General features: G+C 54.6%; 1 protein-coding gene and 1 pseudogene across 1 annotated transcript; both read left to right on the top strand.

Annotated features, from left to right (window-relative positions):
• The first annotated feature begins 2,296 nt into the window (after window positions 1-2,296).
• On the top strand, window positions 2,297-5,578 carry LOC128146546 (uncharacterized). Its single transcript, XM_052797977.1, is given in 5 exon segments — window positions 2,297-2,316; window positions 2,770-2,902; window positions 2,904-3,084; window positions 3,599-4,017; window positions 5,333-5,578. Coding segments are annotated over 5 exon segments (999 nt in total).
• Window positions 5,579-6,038: 460 nt separating this feature from the next.
• Window positions 6,039-6,584, top strand: LOC128146018 (Ig lambda chain V-1 region-like; annotated as a pseudogene).
• The last annotated feature ends 5,426 nt before the right edge of the window (window positions 6,585-12,010 follow it).

The raw sequence follows: 12,010 nt of genomic DNA, 5'->3' as shown, positions 1-12,010 counted from the left end.
CCGTGGGCTCCTCTCTCCACAGATCCGCAGGTCCTGCCAGGAGCCTGCTCCAGCGTGGGGTTCCCACGGGGTCACAGCCTCCTTCGGGAACCCACCTGCTCCGGCGTGGGGTCCTCCACGGGCTGCAGGTGGATATCTGCTCCACCGTGGACCTCCATGGACTGCAGGGGGACAGCCTGCCTCACCATGGGCTTCCCCACGGGCTGCAGGGGAATGTCTGCTCTGGCGCCTGGAGCATCTCCTCCCCCTCCTTCTTCACCGACCTTGGTGTCTGCAGGGTTGTTTCTCTCACATGTTCTCACTCCTCTCTCCGGCTGCCGTTTCTGTCTGTCCCAACAACATTTTCCCTTCTTAAAAATGTTATCACAGAGGCGTTACCACTATCGCTGATTGGCTCGGCCTTGGCTGGCAGCGGGTCCGTCTTAGAGCTGAGTGGTATTGGCTCTGTCAGACACAGTGGAAGCTTCCAGCAGCTTCTTACAGAAACCACCCCTGTAACCCCACCTGCTACCAAAACCTTGCCACACAAAGCCAATACACTCAGCCACCCTCGGTGTCAGCGAACCCGGGACAAACTGTCCAGATCACCTGCTCCGGGTTAGCAGCAGCAGCGGTTATGGTTATGTTGGTTGGTACCAGCAGAATACACCTGGCAGCGTCACTGTCATCTATGCTTACAGCAACAGACCCTCAGACATCCCTTCGCGATTCTCTGGATCTACATCTGGCTCCACAGCCACGTTAACCATCACTGGGGTCCAAGCCGAGGACGAGGCTGTCTATTACTGTGGTAACTGGGACAGCAGCAGCAGCTATGGTGTCTGGTGACAACAAGTAATAGGACATGAGAGACTAACTCCTAAATCAGGGGAAGGTTTTCTGCCCTTCTACCTCCTGGCCGAGGGGAGCTGTGGCTGTGGGGCTGAGGCAGGTTCTGTCCTCTCTGCACCACCATGGCAGTGAATGTGCTCCCTTTTGTGTCCCAGAGAACTGGAGGTGACTTTGTGGCTGGGGACCATTGCCATGGTCCCTTCAAAGTTCACAGTGTGACACTGTCTGCCACCCCACGGGCTCTTGCTGCTGCTGACCACGTCCTGCTGCTGCTGCCAGAGCTGCCTCTGAGCTGCAATATGTTGGGCTGGGCTCTGCTCCCCAAATTTCCTTGTGATCGTGTCTGGTTCTGTTGTGCTCTGACTTTGGCGTTCCCCACCCTGCTGCCCGTGGAGGGCTGTGCTGGTGGGGCACTGGCTGACCCTCATCTGCTTTCCTCTCATCACCAGGTTCCCTGGTCCAGGCAGTGATGACTCAGCCACTCTCCATGTCAGTGATTCTGGGACAAACCATCAGGATCATCTGCTCCGGGTTTAACATCAACAGTTCTATTGGCTGGTACCAGCAGAAGGCACCTGGCAGTCCCCCTGTTACTGTCATCTACTGGAATGACAATAGACCCTCAGACATCCCTTCTCTGCATCCAAATCTGGCACGACCAGCACATTAACCGTCACTGTTTTCCAAGTCGAGGATGAGGCTGTCTATTACTGTTTTGGCTGGGACAGCAGCAGTTATGCTGTTACAGTGACAAAGAGATGTGGAAGTGAGCTATAGAGGAGTTAAAAATGGGGGTTTTCTGCCCTTCTCCTTCATGGCTGAGCAGGGCTGTGGGGCTGGGCCAGGTTTGTGTCCCCTCTGCATGGCCACGGCTGTAAATGTCCTCCCAGTTGTGCCTCACGGAGCGGGAGGTGACTCTGGAGCTGTGGACACCTCGTGCCTGTCCCTACAAAAGGCATGGCATTGCCTTGTCACCTGCCCTGCTGCCTCTCGCTGCTGGCAGCTCCGTCCTGCTGGTTCTGCACGTTCTCCTCGCAGTGCCCCAGGGACTCTGGTTTCCTCAGTAGTACCATGGCTTTTGGGCACAGGGGCCCCATCCGACACCCGTGGAGGGCTGTGCTGGTGGGGCACTGGCTGACCCCCGTCTTCTCCCCTCTCTCCTCTCCCTCTCCAGGTTCCCTAGTCCAGGCAGCGCTGACTCAGCCACCCTCCGTGTCAGCGAACGTGGGACAAACCGTCCAGATCACCTGCTCCGGGAGCAGCTACAGCTATGGCTGGTACCAGCAGAAGGTTCCTGGCAGTGCCCCCGTCACTGTGATCTATACTAACAACAAGAGACCCTCAGACATCCCTTCACGATTCTCCGGATCCAATTCTGGCTCCACAGGCACGTTAACCATCACTGGGGTCCAAGCCGAGGACGAGGCTGTCTATTACTGTGGTGGCTACGACGGCAGCAGCAGCTATGGTGTCTGGTGACAACAAGTAATAGGACATGAGACACAGACCCTAAATCAGGGGAAGGTTTTCTGCTCCTCTCCTCCTGGACAAGCAGAGCTGTGGCTGTGGGGCTGAGGCAGGTTCCTGTCCCCTCTGCACCACCATGGTTGTCAATGTCATCCCTTTTGTGTGCCAGAGGACTGGATGTGACTTTGTGGCTGGGGACCATTGCCATGGTCCCTTCGAAGTTCACAGTGTGACATTGTCTGCCACCCCACGGGCTCTTGCTGCTGCTGACCACGTCCTGCTGCTGCTGCCAGAGCTGCCTCTGTGCTGCAATATGTTGGGCTGGGCCCTGCTCCTTAAATTTCCCTGTGATCGTGTCCGCTTCTGTTCTCCTCTGACTTTGGCGTTCCCCACCCTGCTGCCTGGGGAAGGCTGTGCTGGTGGGGCACTGGCTGACCCCCATCTTCTCCCCTCTCTCCTCTCCCTCTCCAGGTTCCCTGGTCCAGGCAGCGCTGACTCAGCCACCCTCCGTGTCAGCGAACCTGGGACAAACCGTCCAGATCACCTGCTCCGGGAGCAGCTATGGTTACTACAGCTGGCATCAGCAGAAGGTTCCTGGCAGTGGCCCTGTCACTGTGATCTACAGCAACAACCAGAGACCCTCAGACATCCCTTCACGATTCTCTGGATCCAAGTCTGGCTCAACAAGCACATCAACCATCACTGGGGTCCAAGCCGAGGACGAGGCTGTCTATTACTGTGGTGCCTACGACAGCAGCTACAATGGGGAGACAGGGCAATGGGGAAGTGATACAAAAACCTCCTGCCATCACAGGAGCCAGTTAGAAGTCTCTGCTGTCCCTGTTTGATGGTGGGGCAGGTCACCACCATGGCCCTGCCCTGTGCTACAGGTGGCTGTGCCCAGTGTCCTGGATTGGCCATCCCTTAGAGCCCCAGGTCTGTGCCCATCCCCTGTCATTTGGGGAGGAGAGGGGATAGGACAGGACAGGACAGGACAGGACAGGACAGGACAGAATAGAATAGAATAGAATAGAATAGAATAGAATAGAATAGAATAGAATAGAATATTTTGGGACCTTCCACCTGGGTACCTGATGCGTGGCTGGCCTTCTCCCTCTCCTCCGTGCGGTGCTCGCCCACGGCTCATGTGCCACAGCCAGACTCACTGCACCCAGCCAGGGTCTTTGAGCACAGGGGTCCCATCCCCATCCTGCCGGTCCGGGAGGGCTGTGCTAGTGGGGCACTGGCTGACCCCCGTCTTCTCCCCTCTCCCCTCTCCCTCTCCCCTCTCCCTCTCCAGGTTCCCTGGTCCAGGCAGCGCTGACTCAGCCACCCTCCGTGTCAGCGAACGTGGGACAAAACGTCCAGATCACCTGCTCTGGGAGCAGCTATGCTTATTACGGCTGGTACCAGCAGAAGGTTCCTGGCAGTGCCCCTATCACTGTGATCTACAGGAACAACCAGAGACCGTCGGACATCCCTTCACGATTCTCTGGAACCCAGTCTGGCTCCACAGGCACGTTAACCATCACTGGGGTCCAAGCCGAGGACGAGGCTGTCTATTACTGTGCTGCCCAGGACGGCCGGGCTGATCAGCACCCAGCTGCCCCGCTGGATGGCCATGGTGGGTGGTCTGGGTCGACTGTTACTGTCCGCTGTGCGTGGGTGGCAGCGATCGTGACGGTGGTGCTGGAGGATGTGGACGTGACACAGCTTCTGGTAGCGCAGACCTGTGGTGCGGCCCGCTGCTCCTGCCTGCAAAATGTGATGTTGGCGCGGGTGCTGTGTATTCATTTACTGTTGGGTAGCCTTCTCGCCAGAAGGCCAGCCCTCTCGCTTCCCGGGGTACGCAGCGGGGCTCCCCTGCTCCCAGGGTTTGACTTGGCCCACGTGTTGGGCATGGCAGCCCAGCACTGGAGTGTCTGGGGCTGCCTCCTGGGCCCAGAGAGGGGTGAGTTGCAGCAGCTTCTTGAAGGCGTTTTGCTTTCTGGTGTCTTCCCAGAGGCCGCGTGCTAATATTTGGCAGGAAATCAGGCTTCTGGAGGCAGTGTCGGCTTAAATGCCTGAGCCTGACACGACGTAGGCTGTTGAGTAGCCTCGAGGGCTGTTGTAGGCTGAGTGTAACTCTGCCTGAGACGCTGTTGTCAGTACCTGCAAACTGCAGTGTTTCCCAGATCCCTGCAGCCCTTGGCAATGCAGTGTATTAGAATACATAAGCAGAAGGTCTGTAAGAGCAAGAAGTGTGAGCTAACTGGAAAGGTTGACAAAGTATGTTTTCTTTCCAGGAACATCATCCCTTTGTTTGTGCTGATGGACATCCAGGCTTCCACAGTTGTGACTTATGTATACCAACTAATTGAGGGTGATGTGAAAGTAGAAAGAATGGACTTCAAGAAGTACTGAATGACGTTCAGGCCTGCTCGTTGGCTTCTCCCCGCCGTGCATTCCTTCTCTCTCCGGTGAAGTCGAAGGGGAGGCAGGCCACGGGGGGGTGCTGCTGCTGCGGCGTGTTGGGCTGTAGAGCAGCCGCATCGCTCTACTGCTCGTGAGCTTGTGAGAAAACGTTAGTCTTGGTTCCCAACCCGCAGGTGAAGCAGAAGCAACTGCTGATTAAGAGGCCTGTGGAAAATACCCTGTGTCTAAGGAGGAGCTGCTGTGTTCCTGGCCTAAGGGAATCACAGAGGGTGGTGGTAGCTTGGCACCGAAGCTCTTCTGTAAAACAACAGGCACAGCATAATAAATTCCTTTCTTTGGGCGTGTGGGTCCCGTTCATTATGCTTCTAAGAGGTGAAGGGGGTCTGGCATTTGGTGTGAGGGGGCTGCGAGGGAGGACAGGAAGCTGCAGTTTTCTTCCCGAGACACGGCCCTGAAACATTTCGGGCTCTGTCAGAGATGCCCAAGGACTCTGCTTCGGCAGACTCATCCCACCTCCTGCTTAGGGCAGCACGGAAAGGCAGAGGCAGGTCTGGGAAGAGCGGTGTGGAGAGCTCTGCGCCGGTGTGCGGAGCTGGGCGTTTGCCCTCATGCTCCACAGGTAGCAGAGGCCGGAGCACTGCTCCTCGTCCCCGTGGTGCTGCTGAGAAGTGGGAGCGTCTGCGGTGCTGGAGGCATCGTGGCCCCCGGCCAGGGACGTCTCGGAGCACGGGCCTGCAGTGGTGGTGCTGGTGCGGTGCTGGGCCGGCCGCGGGTGCGGAGCCCTGCGGAGAAGCGGGAGGGGAAGGGGAGCGCGGCTGGAGGAGCTGTGCTGCCGCAGAGGGATGCTCTAAGGGTGGGTGGGTGATGCCAGGGTCGCGGGCCGGGCAAAGGCGGCTGCAGAGGATGCTTCAGCAAGGCAGGGTAGAAAAGCGGTCCTGCCGTCCCTCGGCACGTGTCTCGGCTGAGGTTGTTTTTGCCAAAAGCAGAGTTGAGGAGCATTTGCCTGGACACCCCGGTCCAGCGGTCATGGTCTTATGGATCCTGAGAGAAACCCGGTTGTGGTGCCCTGGTGCGAAGCAGGACCTGGTTTTCCCAGCTGAGTGGCCCACAGAGCAGACAGCCCAGCGTGATCTTGGTGTCTTTGGTGGGCCAGAGACGTGCCTGTAGTGGGCAGGGGGATCACTGGGACCGGAGCTGCCAGGGAACATTGCAGGGCCACATTGGCATGGAGGGGCCGTGCCTGGGCAGGTGGGGGCTTAACAGGGAGTTGGAGTCCATGGCACCACCCAGTCAGTGTGGGGATGCGGAGCTGGTGGGATCGTGCCATGGCCTGAGCCCCTCTCCTCTTTACGCTGCTCACGCATGGCTCAGGTGCCCTGGCCAGACTCGCTGTACCCATCCGGGGCCTTTGAGCAGAGGGGTCCCATCCCTGTCCTGCTGCCCGGGAAGGGCTGTGCTGGTGGGGCACTGGCTGACCCCCGTCTTCTCCCCTCTCTCCTCTCCCTCTCCAGGTTCCCTGGTCCAGGCAGCGCTGACTCAGCCACCCTCGGTGTCAGCGAATGTGGGACAAACCCTCCAGATCACCTGCTCTGGGGCTAGCAGCAGTGATGGTGTTGGCTGGTACCAGCAGAAGGTTCCTGGCAGTGGCCTGTCACTGTGATCTATAGCAGCAACAAGAGACCCTCAGACATCCCTTCGCGATTCTCCGGATCCAAGTCTGGCTCCACAGGCACGTTAACCATCACTGGGGTCCAAGCCGAGGACGAGGCTGTCTATTACTGTGGTAACTGGGACAGCAGCAGCAGCTATGGTGTCTGGTGACAACAAGTAATAGGACATGAGAGACTAACTCCTAAATCAGGGGAAGGTTTTCTGCCCTTCTGCCTCCTGGCTGAGCAGAGTTGAGGCTGTGGGTCTGAGGCAGGTTCCTGTCCCCTCTGCACCACCATGGCCATGAATGTGCTCCCTTTTGTGTCCCAGAGAACTGGAGGTGACTTTGTGGCTGGGGACCATTGTTCTGGTCCCTTCAAAGTTCACAGTGTGACATTGTCTGCCACCCCACGGGCTCTTGCTGCTGATGACCACGTCCTGCTGCTGCTGCCAGAGCTGCCTCTGTGCTGCAATATGTTGGGCTGGGCTCTGCTCCCCAAATTTCCCTGTGATCATGTCCATTTCTGTTCTCCTTTGACTTTGGCGTTCCCCACCCTGCTGCCCGTGGAGGGCTGTGCTGGTGAGGCACTGGCTGACCCCCGTCTTCTCCCCTCTTTTCTCTCCCTCTCCAGGTTCCCTGGTCCAGGCAGCGCTGACTCAGCCACCCTCCGTGTCAGCGAATGTGGGACAAACTGTCCAGATCACCTGCTCCGGGGTTAGCAGCAGCAGCAGCTACAATGTTGGCTGGTACCAGCAGAAGGTTCCTGGCAGTGCCCCTGTCACTGTCATCTACAATGACAATCAGAGACCCTCAGACATCCCTTCACGATTCTCCGGATCCTCATCTGGCTCCACAGCCACGTTAACCATCACTGGGGTCCAAGCCAAGGACGAGTGTGGGATACTTGGAAAGTAATGGGCACATATTGAACAATCCAGACACGATGGACCTGATTAATTTGTGAGCCAAGGACGCTTTGCAGGCAGCAGGCCTCAAGGACGCTTTGCAGGCAGAAGGCCTCAAGGACGCTTTGCAAAGATTAATTGTTGCTACAATTTTAATGAAGCAAGCACAAAAAGCAGAACAAAGTTGGGCATACGTGACTGAAAGAAGGACACAGAACAGGATACAGGCGGAGAGAATCATACGTGTGATCAGAAAACCTTATCCAATCAAACTATTGCTTTAGGCGCATGGACAGCACATGCTAACCAATCTTTAATCAGCTTATGCGTGATCGGGAACCAGAATGAGTATATAAACCGAGCTATTTGGGCAATAAAGTGGCATCTGCTTGATCATATTGATTGTGTGCAGTGTCCGTGACTTCCACGTCATCAAGTGGCGCCCAAACAGGGACCCTCGGATTGGCGTTGAATTCTACGACAGGAGCCGACGGAGAGAGGGCATGGAAGCTGGCCGTAGGTGAGTGCTGCCCCGGCACTCGGGAAAACGCTAGCGTCGTGGAAATCTCGCCCTGATCAGGCGAGCGGCCGGGGAGGAGATGGGGTCCGCTATTTCCAAGGAAGAGGCAGCAGTGGTTAAGCTCCCCCAACATATGCTCTCTACGAGAGGATTAAGTTATGACTCGTCTACCCTGAAAGCCCTGTTACTATGGGTGAGAGAAAAAAGCTTACTCCCTACTTTTGGAGATGCTTTTGCCATCCCTACTTGGGAAAAGATAGAGCAAGAACTATGGCAAAACATAAGTGCGGGTTCAAAAGAGGCGAGCAGATACTCCACAATGTGGAAGTTAATTATAGAAACCTTAAAAAACATGAAAGCGGAACATTCGGCAGCAGCTTCTGCTTTTGCCACACTGCAGCCCGAAGGGCCACAAGGGATGCCATCCTCGACGAGCTTCACCTTTGCGCCACCACAAATTCCAGCCGTTGTTCCAACCCGTGTATCTGGGGCAGGGGCTAGTGCAGCCAGGAAATCTGCGGTAACAGATCCAGAGCCTGGAGATCAGCCCTTGGAAAAAGCCGACAGCCTGGCGGAATTTCCACCGCCACCAGCAGAAGAGACGGAAAACAACTTAGTCTCTAATTCCCATTCTACATCACCTAAACCAGTTGCCTCATCCCTGTATCCACCACTGCCGCCATCCACCCCTCCATCCCCGCTTGAGGGAAAGGAGGAACGGGCGATAGGTTTGGGGGATTCACAATTGGGGGAACTGTTACAAAGGCTGGAGGCTCTCGAAGCCCTCCTGGAGCCGTCGGTGAGGTCTGAGCCGGCGTCTTCAACTTTTCCTGCGCCTCCACCACCTTTCAACACAGGATTTTCGTCGTTCCCCGCAACCACCTCCAATGAATCCTTTCGTTTCACAGGACGTATCGGGTGAGATCGGTGCTGTGGCTCCTTTGCCACCGCTACCTCCGGCGACCTTATTAACAGAGGGTGGGGTGGGAGATCCAGCAAAAAGATGGAAGGGGGTAATCAGAGATGCTTTAATTGAAGGTCAAATTATTCCATCTGCGGTCCCAGTTGTGGCAGGGGCGCATGGGGGCCCTGTTTGGGAAGCGTTAGACTGGAAAGTTTTAAAGGAAGCTAAGGCAGCAGTCACTCAATATGGATTAAAATCACCATACAGTCAAACTGTTATTCAACATGTATTTTCTGCACATTTGTTGACACCATACGATGTTAAAATGATTGTGCAAATGTTATTGCTTCCATCCCAGCAGCTCCAGTTTTATCAAAACTGGCAAGCGGCCTGTGAAAATGCAGCCGCTATCCCACGACAGAACGGGGATCCTCTGTTTGGAGTGCAAGCCCAAATGTTATTGGGTTCGGGTCCCTTCGCCAGGTCAGACTGGCAGGCACAATTCGCCACAGAAGTCCTACAACTCAGTCAAGACTTAGCTTTTAAAGCATTGAATAACGTGCATGATGAGAAAATTAAACATACCTTTACCTCGGTGAAGCAAGGCCCCACAGAAACGTTTTCAGCTTTTATAGATCGATTGCATGCCGCTATCATGGCACACCCTGATTTAGATCCTGAAATGAAAACCAAGTTTTTGGATATGCTTGCTTTTGATAATGCAAATGAGAAAACCAAAAAAGCTCTTAGTATACTGCCAAAAGGTTCTACCACTGCTCAGCTGTTGGAAGCTGCAGAGCGGATGTTAGAATCAGAAAAAGCAACAGTGATAGCCGCTGCGGTAGGAGCGGCTGTAAAACCCCTATTAACAAAAGGCAAAAGAGGACAAAAAGATAAAAAATGTTTTCGTTGTGGAAAAATGGGACATTTTAAAAAGGATTGCAGAAGCCAAATAGCTGTTGGTTCAAATGAATCCAACCCGAGTAACTCACAGAAAAAATGGTGTGTAAACTGTCAATGAAATAATCATAACACCCAAGAGTGCAGAAAACCGTGGAAACGTTTGACAGAAGGAAGAGACTCCCCTCCCATTGTAATTCATCACATGTCATTGCGATCAGGGATTCAAAAAGAAACTGATGCAATTAAAGTGCTATATCGGGATTTACGAACTGGAGAATGGAACGGTCCAGTAGAAGTGAAATTAACCGGTCGTGGTTATGTTTGTGTTTTAACAGATGAAGGACCAAGTTCAAAAGCTGCAAGTTAGTGATGGTTTGGGATGGTTAGACAGGCTGTTTACCCGTTGGGGAATTATGGGATGGATAAGGGATCTGTTAAAAATGTTGGGAATTATTTTGTTAGTATTATTAGTCTTGTTATTAATTATCACTTGTATACTCAGTTGTGTAGGAAGGATGGTACAGAATGCAATGGCTAAAGTCTGGATTGTTCAAAAACAAAAAGAGGGATTTGTGGGATACTTGGAAAGTAATGGGCACATAGTGAACAATCCAGACACGATGGACCTGATTAATTTGTGAGCCAAGGACGCTTTGCAGGCAGCAGGCCTCAAGGACGCTTTGCAGGCAGCAGGCCTCAAGGACGCTTTGCTAAGATTAATTGTTGCTACAATTTTAATGAAGCAAGCACAAAAAGCAGAACAAAGTTGGGCATACGTGACTGAAAGAAGGACACAGAACAGGATACAGGCGGAGAGAATCATACGCGTGATCAGAAAACCTTATCCAATCAAACTATTGCTTTAGGCGCGTGGACAGCACATGCTAACCAATCTTTAATCAGCTTATGCGTGATCGGGAACCAGAATGAATATATAAACCGAGCTATTTGGGCAATAAAGTGGCATCTGCTTGATCATATTGATTGTGTGCAGTGTCCGTGACTTCCGCGACATCAGACGAGGCTGTCTATTACTGTGGTAGCGAAGACAGCGGCACTTATGCTGTTATAGTGACAAAGACATGTGGGAGTGAGATACACAGGAGTTAAAAATGGAGTTCTTTGCCCTTCTCTATCATGGCTGAGCAGGGCTGTGGGGCTGGGCCAGGTTTGTGTCCCCTCTGCATGGCCATGGCTGTAAATGTCCTCCCAGTTGTGCCTCACGGAGCGGGAGGTGACTCTGGAGCTGTGGACACCTCGTGCCTGTCCCTACAAAAGGCATGGCATTGCCTTGTCACCTGCCCTGCTGCCTCTCGCTGCTGGCAGCTCCGTCCTGCTGGTTCTGCACGTTCCCCTCGCAGTGCCCCAGGGACTCTGGTTTCCTCAGTAGTACCATGGCTTTTGGGCACAGGGGCCCCGTCCGACACCCGTGGAGGGCTGTGCTGGTGGGGCACTGGCTGACCCCCATCTTCTCCCCTCTCTCCTCTCCCTCTCCAGGTTCCCTGGTCCAGGCAGCGCTGACTCAGCCACCCTCGGTGTCAGCGAACGTGGGACAAACCGTCCAGATCACCTGCTCTGAGTCTAGCAGCTACTAAGGCTGGTATCAGCAGAAGTGTGATGTCAGTGTGATCTACTGGAATGACAACAGACCCTCAGACATCCCTTCACGATTCTCCGGATCCAAGTCTGGCTCCACAGGCACGTTAACCATCACTGGGGTCCAAGCCGAGGACGAGGCTGTCTATTACTGTGGTGGCTGGGACAGCAGCAGCAGCTATGGTGTCTGGTGACAACAAGAAATAGGAAATGAGACACTGACTCCTGAATCAGCGGAAGGTTTTCTGCCCTTCTTCCTCCCGGACAAACAGAGTTGTGGCTGTGGGGCTGAGGCAGGTTGTGTCCCCGTTGCATGACCATGGCCATGAATGTGCTCCCTTTTGTGTCCCAGAGAACTGGAGGTGACTTTGTGGCTGGGGACCATTGTCCTGGTCCCTTCAAAGTTCACAGTGTGACATTGTCTGCCACCCCACGGGCTCTTGCTGCTGCTGACCACGTCCTGCTGCTGCTGCCAGAGCTGCCTCTGTGCTGCAATATGTTGGGCTGGGCTCTGCTCCCCAAATTTCCCTGTGATCATGTCTGGTTCTGTTCTCCTTTGACTTTGATGTTCTCTATACTGCTGCTCGTGGAGGGCCGTGCTGGTGGGGCACTGGCTGACCCCCGTCTTCTCCCCTCTCTCCTCTCCCTCTCCAGGTTCCCTGGTCCAGACAGCGCTGACTCAGCCACCCTCCGTGTCAGCGAACCCAGGACAAACCGTACAGATCACCTGCTCGGGGGGTAGCGGCAGCTATGGTTATTACAGCTGGCATCAGCAGAATGTACCCGGCAGTGCCCCTGTTACTGTCATCTACAGCAAC

This window comes from Harpia harpyja, chromosome 9, assembly GCF_026419915.1.
Source record: "Harpia harpyja isolate bHarHar1 chromosome 9, bHarHar1 primary haplotype, whole genome shotgun sequence".
In the NCBI taxonomy this organism is placed as follows: Eukaryota; Metazoa; Chordata; class Aves; order Accipitriformes; family Accipitridae; genus Harpia; species Harpia harpyja.
This window is presented reverse-complemented; position numbering and strand designations above follow the sequence as displayed.